This window comes from Lissotriton vulgaris, chromosome 4_1 (assembly GCF_964263255.1).
Source record: "Lissotriton vulgaris chromosome 4_1, aLisVul1.2, whole genome shotgun sequence".
Classification (NCBI taxonomy): Eukaryota; Metazoa; Chordata; class Amphibia; order Caudata; family Salamandridae; genus Lissotriton; species Lissotriton vulgaris.
The window spans coordinates 631539896-631555894 of record NC_141691.1 but is presented as its reverse complement, the minus strand read 5'-3'; the positions used below and the strand labels follow the sequence as shown (position 1 = coordinate 631555894).

Below are 15999 nucleotides of genomic sequence, written 5' to 3'. Positions count from 1 at the left end.
TTTGGATTGTGATAGGTGTATTTTTTTCCTATTCTGGCTCGTTCTTGTTTTAAGATTGGGGAAGCTGATAGATAGAAAATTTAGTAAAATGGACACATCAAGTAAGAACATCAACTTGCTCCTGAAGCCACACAATTGATCTCATCGTGAACAAAGAGACCTGTCATCAGTGAACATCACAGCCATTCCTCTACCTGGTGGTATAGCATGGGACATCAACTGATTATGACATTTATGGTGCTGTTGATCTGTTGAAGATTCCACACCAATTTAAGGTTTCATGGAGTGATTTTGTTTCACCAAGCACATTTTCTGATGATTGGGACTTTGTGACTGTTAATAACATGATGGCAGACTTAGAAAGGTCAGCAAAATTTACAAAACATGAATACTTAGAAGGTTCGTCAGATTATGAACAAATGTATTGTTTTAATCATTATGGTCATCATTATTTGCACAAATCTGTAAACCCTAGAAATGTTTTTACTTATAATCAATGGGAACATTGTCCGACACCACCAACGGGTAGCTCAAAAACATTTTATGAAAAATTTCCAGACTTCTCAGGTTTTAATGTCACAAATTCAGAAACATTTTACTTTAAAAAGGTAAATAATGCCGGAATGAAAAGTATGTTGACTAACACTAAGCAAATTTATTCTGCTGCCTTTTATGCTCAATTGTCCACATTAGATTTTGACTTTTGGAAAGACAACATTGAGACAAATACTGTCTGGGGCACAAAGGACTGGCAGGTGGGAGGTTTAGAAGCCTTATTCAGAGCCTGCATCATCCCAGAACAAATAATGTTCTTAAATGAAACTGTTCAACAGACATCTTTTCTTGGCCTGGCTAAGTTAAAAGACTTAAACAAACCGTCCATACCTAAACCCACACCTGATAGTAATGGAACTACAGAAAAGGAGGTAGACGTGAAATATATTTTACAACAAAACAGAACTAATCCTGATTGTAAAAAATGGTAAATTTGGCCCACAGAGACGAATATCTGTCAAGATAGATCCCTCTTCGTGGAGAAGAGTGTTGCCGGTGGCAGAGGCAGCCTCCATTCACTTAGCGCTTTTTAAAAACCGTATTTCACTGCACTGCTCGCGCTGTTGTTATAGCGAATGTTTTTATGTAGCGATTATAGGCTATTTTAAAACGTTCAGTGTGGGTTAGCGGGTAAACTTACTGTGAATCACTGGTATTCACCTCAGCTGCTCAGTCTTTCTCCCACTCCCGAGCCGGTCCGCCGCGTCCAATCATGGGCGTTTGATGCGGAGGGCGAGGAGGAGCCTTGCACTTCCGGGCTCAGGGAGCACAGGTCAGCGCTCTAACGACCCCTCTCATCACTATAAATGTGCTTTGGGCAGCGACCGCGTGCAGCGGGCGCGCCGGAAGCGCGCCGAAGTCGAGCCAAAGTCAAGCCCTTCTGCGCCCGTCCGCGGCCGGACGGGGCACGGGGCCACAAACCCTGGCTCCCCTACTACAACCACTATTAGGTATGGCAGACAGGAATTGCTTGCCCTCCAACCTGACACGCTAGCAGGCTGCAAACACTCCTTGCATGCCCTGTCGTTAAATAAGTGCACCTTATGTACTTTTGTTCCTATCAGTCATGTCCCAGCCACCAACACGGGTCATACCATCAAAGCAGCCTTGCTTAACTGCAGATCCTTACGTAAGCACTGCATAGAAATTTTCCATTTACTTGAGGACCAGAACCTTAACATCTTATTCCTGACGGAAACTTGGCTGGATGACTACTCAGACCCGGATATCATTCAGGCCCTTCCCCCCGGATACGCCCTCTCCAGACTAGATAGGAAAGACGGCAGAGGTGGTGGCATCGCCATCGATACGAAAGCCCCTCTAGTATGCACCATATCTCCCATCCTGGTTGACCATAGTGAAGCTGGCTCTTTCACGATTAACACCGGTCCCAATCACTCTATATCGGGCATCCTGATATACCGACCACCTGGTAGGCTATTTGACTTCACTTCCACCCTTATGGAAGCCATAACCCACCTAGCACTAAGGAAATCTCGCTTATTAGTGCTAGGAGATCTCAATGCCCATTTTGAAGACCCCTTAGATACTGACGCGACTGATATTCAAGCTGAGCTACTCTCGGTACAGCTGGAATTAAAAAATAAGGAACCGTCACATCAATTAGGACACTTATTAGACCCTGTTTTTGGCAACTGGAAGGGAGTTCATACCTCAGCTCCTCAACCTATACCTTGGTCGGATCACTACATCATCCCCATAACAATTCAACTAGACAGAACCAAACACTATCGTCATCAATCTCTACGTTATAAACGCAGAAAATGGAAGAACTTCTCAATAGAATCTTTCACTAAAATTGTCCAGGATGAAGGCCCTCCTAGAGGGGATGATTGCGAGACAGCTAATAAGCACATACATAACTTTGTCACCAAGGCCCTTGACATCACTGCCCCAATTCGCTCCACGACCAACGCCAGGAGAACTAAAAAAGCTGTTCCCTGCTTCAGTCAAGAACTTCAAACCATGAAGACGGCTTGTAAAAAGCTTGAAAGAGCATGGCGCCAAAAATTTTGCCCAGAAATTAAAGCCCAGTACAAAATAGGGCAAAGAGAATATAACAAAACTATACGCCTGTCTAAGGCAGCTCATTACCACACCCGCATTATGGAAGCAGATAACTCCTCTAAGGAACTTTATCAAATATACAAAGAAATCTCCATAGTGGACGCGAATCCCTCCTCCCAAAACGATTCTGTGGAAACCTGTAACAAAATTGCCCAGTATTTCTCAGGAAAGATCACTAACATCTATGCCTGCTTTTCCACTAATATAAAGTCGGCTACTGAATTTACTGAAAATGACAATCTCATAAGCACTCCAGAGTGCCTAGGCTCATTCGACGTTCCTCCCTTTGAAGCATTGGCCAAAATGTGCAAGAACATCAAATCAGGATCTCCTCGAGACCCTGCGCCTCCTAAAATTCTAGCTGAAGCTTTCCCTGCACTAGAACCTCATTTCAGACACCTGCTTCAAGTCTCCTTCTCCACGGCTCGCTTGCCTATGGAATGGAAACAGGCTGTAGTGCTACCGATTAAAAAAAAGCCGAACATGAGTCAAGACATATTGGAAAATCTTCGCCCAATATCGTTGCTACCTTACCTTGCAAAGCTAGCTGAGAAAATTGCTAATGCCCAACTCATGGGCCATCTAGAAGCCCATAATGCTTTTCATAAATCTCAATCAGGGTTCAGATCTAATTTTTCCACAGAGACAGCTCTCCTGAGGGCTACTGAAACCCTACGGGAAGGAGCGGATGAGGGTAAGACCATGGCTCTCATCATGCTGGATCTCAGTGCCGCGTTTGACACTGTAGCGCATTCCATCCTGCTACAGTGTCTAAACAGAGCGGGAGTCATCAATAAGGCACTGGGATGGCTGAAAGCCTTTCTGATCAACAGGAGCTTTCAAGTCCAAAGAGGGACTTTTCTCTCAGACAGTGTGATGCTAGAACAGGGGGTGCCTCAGGGCTCTGCCCTGAGTCCCACCCTGTTCAATTTGTACATGGCTCCCCTGGCAGAAGTGGTGCAATCGTTCGGCGTAGAGCTTGCCTCTTACGCCGACGACACGCAACTTCTAATATCACTGTCACAAGCCCCTTCTCTGGAAGCAGACAACTTCAATGCTTGCATGAGTAAGCTTGCCACTTGGATGACAGAGCACTGTCTAAAACTAAATGGCACTAAAACGGAGGTTCTTATAATCGGGGGCAATGAGGCAAAATGGACAAAAGAATGGTGGCCCAACTGTTTGGGTCCTTTGCCTACTCCCAACCGGGAAGCAAAAAATCTAGGTGTCTGGGTAGACAACAAGTTGTCTTTTGATAGCCACATCAAGAAAACAGTAGGCAAATGTTTTGGAGTAATGAAAACGCTCAATCGCACCCTTGACTTGTTGCCTCTGAACTCTAGACGCACCATGACGCAGGCACTAATCACATCCCGTATTGATTACGGGAATGTGCTGCTCCTGGGCACATCTGCTAAAAACATCAAGAGACTACAGGTTCTACAAAATTCTGCAGCACGCCTGGTGTTAAGGCTTCCCCGTAGAGCCCCCTCGAGACCCTCTCTGGCATCCCTCCATTGGCTACCTATTAGCAAGAGGATTGTTTTCAAAGCTCTACTATGGTGCCATAGGATAATCCACCAAAAAGCGCCGGCTTATATGTCGGATCTGGCATCCCGGTATGAACCGAACAGATCCCTTAGATCTAAAGGAATGGGCCTGCTCAGAACATCTCGCCCCAAAAAAGCCAGAATGGGAGGCAGGTCCTTCCGCTCACTAGCAGCCAAGCACTGGAATCTTCTTCCTACGGACACTAGGCTAGAGCCTAATGAGGCCTCTTTCAGAAAGATGCTGAAAACCTTTTTATTTACTTCATAATGGTACTCCTCTCTCTCCTCATAACATGCTCTCTCCACAGCGCGGGGACACGCCGGGAGGCGTCACCAGGCGCTTTATAAACCCCTTTAAACTAAACTTAAACTAAACAAGATACAAGGGTTTACAGTAACTAGGCCAGATCCAAGATATGTCCAGAGACCACATCCAGGTATAATCACAACATATAGTGTAGGAAAACTATGCCTTGAATGGCTACAAAAATCTGCACTCCCAGATATAAAACAACACTGAACTTTACTTAAAGATGGCGTTGATTTGAGAGACTTCTTACAAGGACCTCGTAAACTACGTCATAAACATTTCATATACGCCGCTATTTATGCTGCTTATAATGAAGTATGGAAAGTCGTGCAACTGGAAACTGCAGAACGAATACGAGAAATTGATCGTATTCATTTAGAGAAAGCTCTCTCTGTAGTTGACAATGGGTTAACGACTCTGTCATCCAGAATTTATTCTTTGGACAGCATTGTATCCTCTGCCATAGACATAATGGAACAGGACTTGCTCATGTTACAACATGGACAGTCTCAACTGCGTTCTATAATGCTGCTAGGCTGGACGTTACAAAATCTTCGTTCAGGCTATGTGCCTTGGCCTCTAATCAACACCACGTCATTGTTTACTGGATTTAACCTTACAGATAAACAAATCTCTTTGGCACAGAGGGGAGCAGACTATACGGTGCTGAGCATAGAAAAACTGGAAAGATTACCATTAACCATTTCTGAGAAACCAGCCGTGGAATGAATAATACATGGCACCATCACGATTCCAGTGACGATTTTCCAGTTTCAGTATTGCTTGAAACACATACTAGCAGGCCTGTATGAAAGATTGGGTAAAGAAAACATAAAGTCGACCTGGGATTTACCATACACACACAAATGTTGGCGTGCGGATAAGAGGTATTTCTTAGTGGTAAAAATTGCAAAAACACACTGAGCGTACACTTTTATGTCAGGGTATTAATTTACATGGAGCCTGTGATGGTTCCTTGACCAACTTATCCTGCCACCTGCAAGGTTCTCCGGCAGCAGTGATAGATCCTTTTTTTAGGCAGCTTTCCAATGGGAGCTACATAATGTTGAATGATCACAGCTGTTGTGGAATGCTGCCAGGAATAGCCTATCTCGTTAGTGTGTCAGCCAGGGTCATTTGCTGTAATCAATTATTGTTTCCTAAAACTAAGTCAGACGGGGAGTCGCCGCTATGGCCTTCAGTAAACATCTCTTCTATATGGATTGATACTTTAGGCAGAATGAAAGCCATTCTTTTACAAAAAACAGTGCCACTGACCTTGTCCCGAGAGACGTATGATCTGCAAGTTGCAAGGTGCTCTGCGGAGATACATGCCCTATTATCAACAAACTACCCCATACAGTTCGCAGAAATGTTAGGTCGTATCTTAAACATGTCTGATACCAGTGGTATTGTACATGTATTTAAAACAATTTTTTCGGGACTGTTAGCACCCTTTGAAGCAGTCCTAGGCATTTTTCCAAACTTTGTGCACTCTGTGTTCGGCGGCCTCGTAGCTGGGATATTATTCTTGTTCCTTCTGGTCCCATATGGCAAGTCCAGTCACCAGCGATACCCAGATTACCATGGAGAACACTCTTCTGGCAATGCAGTATCGTGAGCGCATAACACAGATTCTTGGATTGGCTCGTTTGAGAGATCTGAAGACCACGTGATTCGTGTCATTCAGACCAATCTGGCAAGATTACATCTTACCTGTTCTACGATGCCTGCTTTTCGGAGAGGCATGCGTGTTGGATATTTGTCTAACACTTCCGTCACTACTCTCAACGGATGTTGACGCTTTGCTTGGTTCGGTAACGACTCATGCATTGTGTTGTCCCCAGCGGCTACCATTCCTGATGACGGCTTTCATTGAGGTCTCACCAGCCATTCCAGCTGAAGGTGAGATACGTGGACCTACAGGCACATAGGTACCATCTACTGCGAACATTGCTAATGCGACTGATGCTGACGGCGATGCTTCTCATCTGTGTACGATTGATCTACTTAATGAAGTGGCTCAAACTTCACCTACTGTGGAAGACGATTTCTTTGCCAGCTTAGAAGATTTAATGTTTTCTAGTGACACCGAGAATAACTTTTGAAATTAGTACACAGCGTTATATCAACTTTGAACTCGACCTTCGTTTTTCAAAACAAAAACTTCTAACTTTGGAGCTCTATTTTTCAACCATTTGATTTGACTTTTTCCAAAATTGAACTTTGGCACAAAGTAATCTGCTTAAAGTAGAACTATTCTTAGGGAACAAGAATTCTTTGAATACTTCCTAGAAACAATATTGACCTTATCCACAAACCAAACCAGGTATATATTCTACTATGGGATAGTCTCGACCTTTTTTCTTCTGTATTTAAGCCATTTCATAAATGTCATTTTCATGATTCATTCAGTTAGCATTGCCAATATCATAGTATATGCTTAAAATGAAATCAATGCTTACAAATGCTTACAGTACGAATGTACAACTTTTGTGTACAAACATTTCAAATGCATTGTTATGTATTTTTGGGTTGGATTGTAAACACATGCTTTAGATATGTTTTAGTGCTTGAATTAGTAATGTTGAACACACTAAAGTGGAGTGGGTGTTGTATAGAATTTTAGGACCCTAGTGTAATTTTCCCAATTCATGCCCTTACATAGGTATAAATAACCTTGTCCTTACATAGGCATAGAAATAATAACCTTATTTAGACATAGCCCATGCAGTCCAAAACAAGGCATGGATACTTCCACTAGTTCTGAAAAGCCACAACGATTTCTTGGAAAACTCGCCTTCAGCAGTTAGGGACTTCCCCTTGCTTGAATATTGATTTGTCCAAGAACTCATGGAGTTTTCAATGAACTGCGTCTCTTTGATGACGTTATTATGTCCACCTTTATGGCAAACTCAGCACCTTCATGGTATAAATATGCCCACACTTGCTCTAGCAAACACACAGTGGTTTGGAGCAGTTCGACTAACTAAATCCCCGATGCATCTCGCTACAGCAAGTGCCAAAGGAAGCCGACCCTCCAGCTGACGCACTGAGAGAGACGCTGTCTTTTCTCAGGCCGAGAAATCCAGCTCCAGTGTTTCCAAGCTCCCCTTGCCGGGTGTTGGGAAATTGAATCCTGAGACCAAGAGATACCAGACCTCCTTCATTCTAAACCAAGGTACGGAGCTGATTAGACCCTAAGAGAAATCTTGGATAGATTCTTGGCAAAGAATACTAAACTTATGCTACACCGCACTTACTCCTTCCCTCGTACTAGACTTAGGTTAGGTACATCGGGGTAGGTGTATTTTAGAAGCACCAGTTGAGTACGTTTTAGTATTTATTTATTTATTTATGTATGTATTTTATGGCTTAGAAACCATACCATGCTTTTACAGTATTATTTTATAATACTCTTCTTGCTGTACGCATTATACTTTACAGCCAGTATTACGATTGTAGCAGTTCATTTTTTTCTGCATGAGAAAGAAGACTGTTCAATAAATACTTTTATTGAAAACGCCCGTCTCTCTATTTTCTCTGCACCTCTGGTGAAACGAAGCATGCACGAATGACTGAGTAAAATATCTATCCATTGTTTCCACAACTCTGAAGATACGTTTTATCTTGAGGAAACAAAGTTGTCATGTTTATGCGGTGTCAGAAACTAATCCCTTCTTGTGTATTTGAGAAAGTTTCTAGTAACCTCTGAGCTAGCTGGCACTCACAATTAAGTCTAATATATTCAATAGAGACCTAGTAGACCTAAGTACTATGTCACATCTATAGGATATATTATTCCAATGCAGAGCCTATTGGGAATATAGGAACTACACTACAATACAGCTAGTAATAAAGCCTCTCACTTACCTATGCAGCCACTTACTTACCCAGTCACACACCCTAACAGTCAGTGACACACCCAGTCACCTATCCATTCAGCTAGTACCACACCTACTTACTCTACCATACAATGTGTCGTACACCCACTCACACACCCATACAGCCACTCAGACAACCATTCAGTAATTTATGCAGCCACTCACATACCCATTGACGTACTCATACATTCACTCATAGAACCACCCACTCACCTATACAACTACTTATATACCTACTCACTTACCTATACAGTCACTGTAACACCCACTCAGTCACCCACACATTTGCTCACTGAAATACTTACACATTCACTAACTCACTCATGCACCCACTCACTCACTCATACTCTTTCTTATACAAACACACACATACTTTTTATTTTTTTAAACCATGAATGGTGGTTCTAATGAGAACTTTTTTTTTTGTTTTTTTAAAATCTTTTCTAAACTTTTTAACATTTTTTTTTAAATAAACTGGTCACTGAAAAAAATAACAAAGCTAAAAAGTGGTATCACTTGCTATTTAACAGAAACAAAAATAACACTTGTTGCTCTTAGATACCTCTAGAACTGCAGCAACTGATTGCTCCCCCACTGTTAGCACTTTTTTTCAGTCCAAACAAAATGTGCCTATTCTTTGGAGCTTCTCTGAGAGACGAAGCTCAACTTCTGTAGAAATTCGTTCCCCTGGCGCAATTTGGTGTTGTTCCTAAAGTTGATGGATCTTCTTCAACACTCTCTTTCTGGGTTCTAATAAAGTGTTTGTCATGGTATGTTTTCGGATGAGTCAACATACTTGTTGTGCTGCACGAGTATTTTTTTGATGTCAACAGGAAGCACCTACAAATATAAACATAGCAGATGCCCCAGTTGAAGCTCCACTTCTGTAAAGGACAAATGATCCTGACTTCCTGGGCTTAACGAAGGCAAAGCAAGTGTGTTTTCTCAGCAATTTAACATTGAAAGATGATCTGTGACAAGTGGGTTCTATCTTGTCCTTACCTGGTGAAAGCAGAGTGCATGGCTCTCCCCTTAAATGACTACGAGTATACATATTTGCAAAATCACCTAAAGCTCAGCCCGTTTGGCACATTCCCCTTCGTATCATGCATTGGTCTTCTTGCCATTTGTCAGTATGATAGACAGCTTAGCAAAAGGCCTCTAACGCATTTCCCTCCGATATTTTGGTGATGGGTTCTTGATCCTGAGGAATATCAGGACATCTCCACATAATACAGAGGCACTTACTTCATATAGTTAAGAGAAAACACCTTTATTTTGTGGAGATTTACCTCATTTTAGTCTTGTTGTCTTCTCTATAGAGGGATTCCTGTTATCAGAAATTTCTTGATGAAGACGCATGAGAAACAATTGCATTGCCAAAATTCACACAAGGCCACTGGACACATTTCCTCATGATCCATTATGCAGCTGTTGTGTAGAATATGCAGCAGATATTTACCCAACAAGGTAGCACTTACTATTTAACCAGTAGAAAGCACTCCAGTTGGGTAGACATTTTATGAAAAACAGTGGAGTCTTGTTGAATAAAGGGGCAGGTGAAGTTCTATTCTGGCCCAGTCACTCACACAGCTACTAATATTCCCATACAGACACTCAGACCCCTACTCACACACCCATTCTGCTACTCTCACAACTACTCACAGACCCAACCAGCCACTCACAAAATAACTCATCGATCCATATAGCTACTCATACACCCACTCACATAACCAATCACTCCCACTCACTGACTCATACAGCCACTCACACACTCACTCAAAGACACATACAGCCTTTCATGCACCCACTCACTGACCTATTCAGACACTAACACACCCACTCTCAAAGGTCATAGTTGACAGCTATTAGGAAATATATATATTTTTTAAACTTAGAATTTTTAAAAAAAATCAAAGGTTACAAGGTCTGTTATAGTTAGAAATAACAATGAAAAATCTTTAGAAATTTACTGGTTACATGAACATTATATCTAGTAAATAACATTAAACAACTTTGAGATTCAGTTAAAGAACCAAATGTTATAGGGGAGTTATAATTAGGAAATAGAATTAAAAAAAAAACAAAGAAACTCACTGAAAAAAACTAAAGGTTACAGTGACATTATAGTTAGGCTTAGATTTCACTTGTACAAAACCAGTGAAATTCAGCAGTTATAGTTACCTAAACTAACTATAACTTACGCCCCTGCAATGCATTGCTTATGACCTCACATATTATATCACTCATGACAAGGTCAGTCACATCACTGATAACATCTCAAATGATATCACTGATGACATCATCCACAGAACCACTCACAAACTGTCTCACAGACCCTCTTAACCTCTTATACACCCACTCACACAGACACACAACCACTCACAAACCTACTTTCTCATCCACAGAGCCACACACATACCCACTCAAACATACAACCACTCAAACAGCCACTCACTTACCGATACACCTACTCACACAGCCACTCACTCACCCATACACTTAATCACACATACAGTTATTCACCCATACAGGCACTAACACACCCACTTTCTCACCAATGCAACTACTCACATATCTAGTCACTCACCCAATAAAGTCACTCTCTCAACAGAGCCATTCACAAGAAACCACTGACATACATACTCACACATCTACTCAATCACCCAAAGAGTCACTCAACAGTCACTCTCCAAAGGGATCACTCCCATAACCACCCAGTTAACCAAACACCCACTCAAACAACCACTCAGTCACACATACATCCACTTACACACCCACCCATACAGTCACTCACACACCCAGTCATCCACTCACTCCCCATACAGCCACTAATACACCCACTCACTCGCCAATGCAGCTACTAGCAAAGCCAGTCACTTACCCATACAGCTACTCAAGCACTTACTTATTAATCCATACAGCTACTCACACACCCACATATTCACCCACACAGTCACTCAAATACCCACTCACCCACCCATACAGCCACTCAGACACCCACTCACACACTGATACACAAAGCCACACAGTCACTCACATAATATATATTAGAAGTGGAATCACTCATTAATAGTACACCTAGTATACTAATGTAACTTTTATAGTAGTTTAGTATATATGTTTAACAATCATAAACTCTTGGAGAAAATTCTTAAAATCACTAATTGATATCATCAGTGGTGTCATTTTAGATGTTATCAGTGATGTCATCAGTGATTCCACTGACCATGTCATGAGTGATGTAATATGTGAGGTTATAAGCAATGCATTGGGGGGGGGGCGTAAATTATAGTTAGCTCAGGGAACTATAATTACTGAATTTCACTGGTTTTGTATGAGTGTAACCTGAGCCTAACTATAACGTCACTGTAACCTTGTTTTTTCAGTGAATATATATATATATATATATATATATATATATATATCGGCATCCAAAGTGATCCCTCAGCCATATGGACGCGCTCAGCAGTGTGTGCTCTGCCTAGGGGTCGGATCCTGACCCAAGCAATTTTTCAAAACAAAAGAGGCGGCACAATCAGGATACCTTTTTCAAGCCTTATTTATTTCAAGACTTCACCCCACCAACGCGTTTCGGCCTCACTCGGCCTTGCTCACGGTTGGTTAGCCCCTCTACTATGTTTGTATTTATACTAGCCCATTGTTAGCCATTTATGAGGCATTATGGGAACTGTAGTTTCAATGCATTTTAGTGACAAAAATAAATTAAAAAAGAAAGACTTTGCATGCTTTTAAATTATAGCACAGTGGTAACAATTATATAGTGTTCTTAGTTTTGGGTATAGTACCCTTGTCTTTCATTGATGTTTATTGTTTGTCAATTGCTGTTAAGGGTATAGTACCCGATTTTGTTCTGAGGTTATTATTCCAGGTGAATATGCAGATCCTCTCCAAAGTTCATCCCCTTCGGGTGTTTGGTCCGGAGTCTGATTATCATGCGTGACTCCATTTGTCGCAGTCTTCGAACCGCATCGCCTCCTCGTTCCATTTTGTCCAGTACTTTTGCCCCAAAGAAATGCATTTGCCTCCAATCTCCATTCTGGCATGTGCTCATGTGCTTAGCAGTCAAAAAACAACCGGGGTCTTGACTCATAACTCAGCTAGGCTGAGCCTAATTTAACTAGAAAAACAACACAAGGGCCAAAGCTGAGAACTTCTTTGGAAGAGAAGGCTGGAGGTTTGAGGGTGAGCAAAAACGACCAGCTAAATTGCATTTGCAACATAGAAAGGTTTAATTACTTTTCAATTATTTCTTGCTTTGTTTATAACACATCATTTTAGTGCATGGAAAAGGAGCAATTTTTATATACAAAATATACACCATATACAACAATATCATGAAAAAATAATAATAAACATTTCCATACTTCAATCATGCATGGCCGTCCAGTCATACCATACCGCATTCATACACAAAGATTAAACAATAACAAACAAAGAAAATGAAGAAATGATGGATCCACGTATTGGTCAGATGTCAATTGGAACAATCCCATTTGATTTTGCAAATGTAGAGTCTTTTCAAGTGAATCAACACCGAGAACACATTTCTCTGGGCATAAATGAAGGGATTTAATTTTAAGCACAGAACGTATGGACCAAATACGGGGATGAGGTGGTCGACGCGTTTCAAACCCCACTCATTATTGGGGTTATCCTCAGGACCAGTAGGTTCTGAAAAATCAAATAAAGAAAAGATACTTAATGGAGGGTTCCATAATAGGTAAAAAATGAGAGATGAACCCCGTGTACACAACAGCCTACCTTTACCTTTAAACCAAACGTCAAGTAAATCCAAGGCGGCGAGTCAACAGAGGTTTCAGAATAGAGTGCACGTAGTAGCTGTAAGTAAAAGGACAAAGCGTGCCACATTTAATACCAAGCGCTTGCTCGCACTCATGCAGTCTAACCTAATGCGCTCCTGGGTGAAACTCTTACCTGGAAATAGACGAGCTAATGGTTTCCTGTCGGGTTCAAACTTTTCTTTTCTTTTCCCGCGGAACAGATTGTGCTTAGAAGCTGGAAAGGAAATGAAATGCGGCAGTCAGTAAACGGTCAGACTGGTTCTCCCTTTGCGCTGTAATACACGTCCTCGTCACATCTGCTTCATACCGCTAAGTAGAGAGGCATCCGTCCTTGTCTCTGTGATACAACTTCTGAAAGAATCGCCGGTGGTCGGTGTTTGCACTTCCTGGTTAAAAACCACCCAGGGGATTCTGGGACTTGTAGTTGGCAAACAATTCGGCGGAAATAAATGCCGGAACGGCATAGCTGCTGAGGGATTGGCTCTTAGGTTCTAGATATTAGTTTTATATATTTCAGAGATTTCGTTCAAACCTTTTAGGGCTGTGTTGAATTTCATTATAAGTAGAGCCTCACGTTGGGATAGTTTCGCGTCCAAATCTCCTCCCCTAGGGTCTTTTTCAATTTTTGAAAGCACAGTCCATTTCAGGTCAGTCTGTTCGTGCTTCATCCTAGTCCAATGATTAACTAATGGAGCATTTTCGACTCCTCTCCTGATCCTGGATTTATGTTGAGTGATCCTGCTTCTCACTTCTTGTGTGGTTTTCCCGATGTATACCAAGGGGCACGGGCACACAATGGCATACACCACATTTTTGCTTTTACAATTTGTGAATGTATCATGCTTCCAATGGATGTTATCAAAACTGAACAAGGATTCCTCGATCGTTTCGTTACAACAAGTGCAAGTGCCGCACTTGTAGTGGCCCTTAGTGGGAGAAAGTCCGAAAAGGCTCTGCAATGTTGGTGTTTTTGCTTTCGGGAGGGCAGCTCTTACAATGTGATTCGCTGTGCTCTTTTCTTTCTTGTATGCGAACAATGGAGGGACAGAAAAATCCTCATGGAGATCTTTCAATAGATGCCAGTTAGACATGATCAGTTTCTTGTATGAGTTGGCTGTTGGGCAGAATGTAGTGACGCAAACCAGTCTCTTTAGGTCTTGTTTGACTTTCTTTTCCAGTAACGTCTCTCTGGGAGTCCACCAAGCTCTTTTAAGGGAGTTCTTAAGTAATTTTTTAGGGTAACCCCTTTGTATGAGGCGATCCTTAAGAAGGCCCGCGTGTTTAAAGTATTCCTCCTTTCCCGAACAATTGCGGCGAATCCGAAGGAATTGTCCGTAAGGAAGGTTTTGTTTCAGGTTGCGCGGGTGGTTACTGGTAAAATGCAATGCCTTATTCCTGTCAGATGGTTTACAGAATAAGGTGGTACATAGTCCCTGTACTGTAGATTCGATTTTCACGTCCAGAAATGTAATCGATTCGTTGGATGCTGTGGCCTAGAACTGAATATCAACCGTTCTTGAGTTAAGCCATTCCACGAATTGGTTCAGTTCCTCCTGGTTCCCTGTCCAAATCAGGAACACATCGTCGATGTACCGCATATAGTTGGTAATGCGGGCACTGTGTGGATTGTCGTTGTATATGAATTTCTCCTCATATAATCCCATAAACATTATGGCCAGCTCTGGCGCAAAGGGGCAGCCCATCGCTACCCCTTTGGTTTGAAAAAAGAACTCTGAGTCGAAAGTGAAAAAGTTCTTCTGCAAAGCAAAACGAGATAGGTCAATTAAAAAATCCGTGGGGACTCTAACTGGTCTCTCCCGGCTGTCCAAAAAGAAGGTCAAAGTTTCCAGAGCTTGTTCTTGCGGGATCTGAGTGTACAAAGACACCACGTCAAGGGTGACCAGTGATTGTGTTTTACTGTCAAAGGTAATATTGGCCAATCGATTGAGAAACGCTGTAGTATCTCGCAAATGCGCTGGAATAGTGTCAATAAAAGGCTTCAAGAAAAAGTCGATATATTTTGCAACAGGTTCGAAGAGGGACTAGCACCCAGAGATTATAGGGTGGCCAGGTGGATTGGCCTCATCTTTATGCAGTTTAGGGAGAACATAGAACACCAGGACCCTGGGGTTCTTATTTTGTAAAAAAGATAACTCCTTCGGGCCTACGAATCCTTGGTCAAAGCCTCTTTGAATTACATCAAACAATTGATTTTTGATTTCTGAAGTGGGATCCTTGCCAATGCGTCTGTAGCAGTGTTGATCATCTAATTGGCGGTGGACTTCCTGTTTGTATTTATTAACGTCCCAGATGACGATCGCTCCGCCTTTATCGGCCTGTTTGACCACGATGGTGTCATCATTTTTTATGGCCATAAGGCCGTCTCTCTCAGTTTTGGCTATATTATACTTAACAAAGGTTTTTGTTTTCTCTAAAGAAGAAATTCCGGATAGTATGGTATTTTCAAACGTAGTTATTTCCTTAGGGATTTTTGGACCTTTAGGGCAAAATGTCGATTTTCTTTTTAGACCTGTCACTTCCTCTTGTTGTTCTTCGACAGAATCTTGAAAAAATGTTATCAGACGAATTTTACGACAAAATTCCAGCGTCTCTAATTTCATCTTTACGAAATCGGTAGGTCGTGATGGAACAAAGTTAAGACCTTTGGTACGTATAGATGTTTCAGCAGGTGACAGAATTCTGTCAGAGAGGTTGAAAATTGGAGAAATAGTTAGTTCTTGTAAAATTTCTGACGCGTTCTCATCTCCCATGGTTGGGGTGCTCGA

At 41.9% G+C, this 15999-nt stretch overlaps 1 protein-coding gene across 1 annotated transcript in view; it reads left to right on the top strand.

Annotated features, from left to right (window-relative positions):
* The window catches only part of LOC147722347 (uncharacterized), a 50474-nt gene extending 34693 nt beyond the window's left edge, over nucleotides 1–15781 (top strand). Inside the window, exons 2-3 of the mRNA XM_086967300.1 lie at nucleotides 1506–3337; nucleotides 15774–15781. Coding sequence (XP_086823426.1) covers nucleotides 1506–3337; nucleotides 15774–15781 — 1840 coding nt within the window. The remainder of the gene's footprint in view (nucleotides 1–1505; nucleotides 3338–15773) is intronic.
* The last annotated feature ends 218 nt before the right edge of the window (nucleotides 15782–15999 follow it).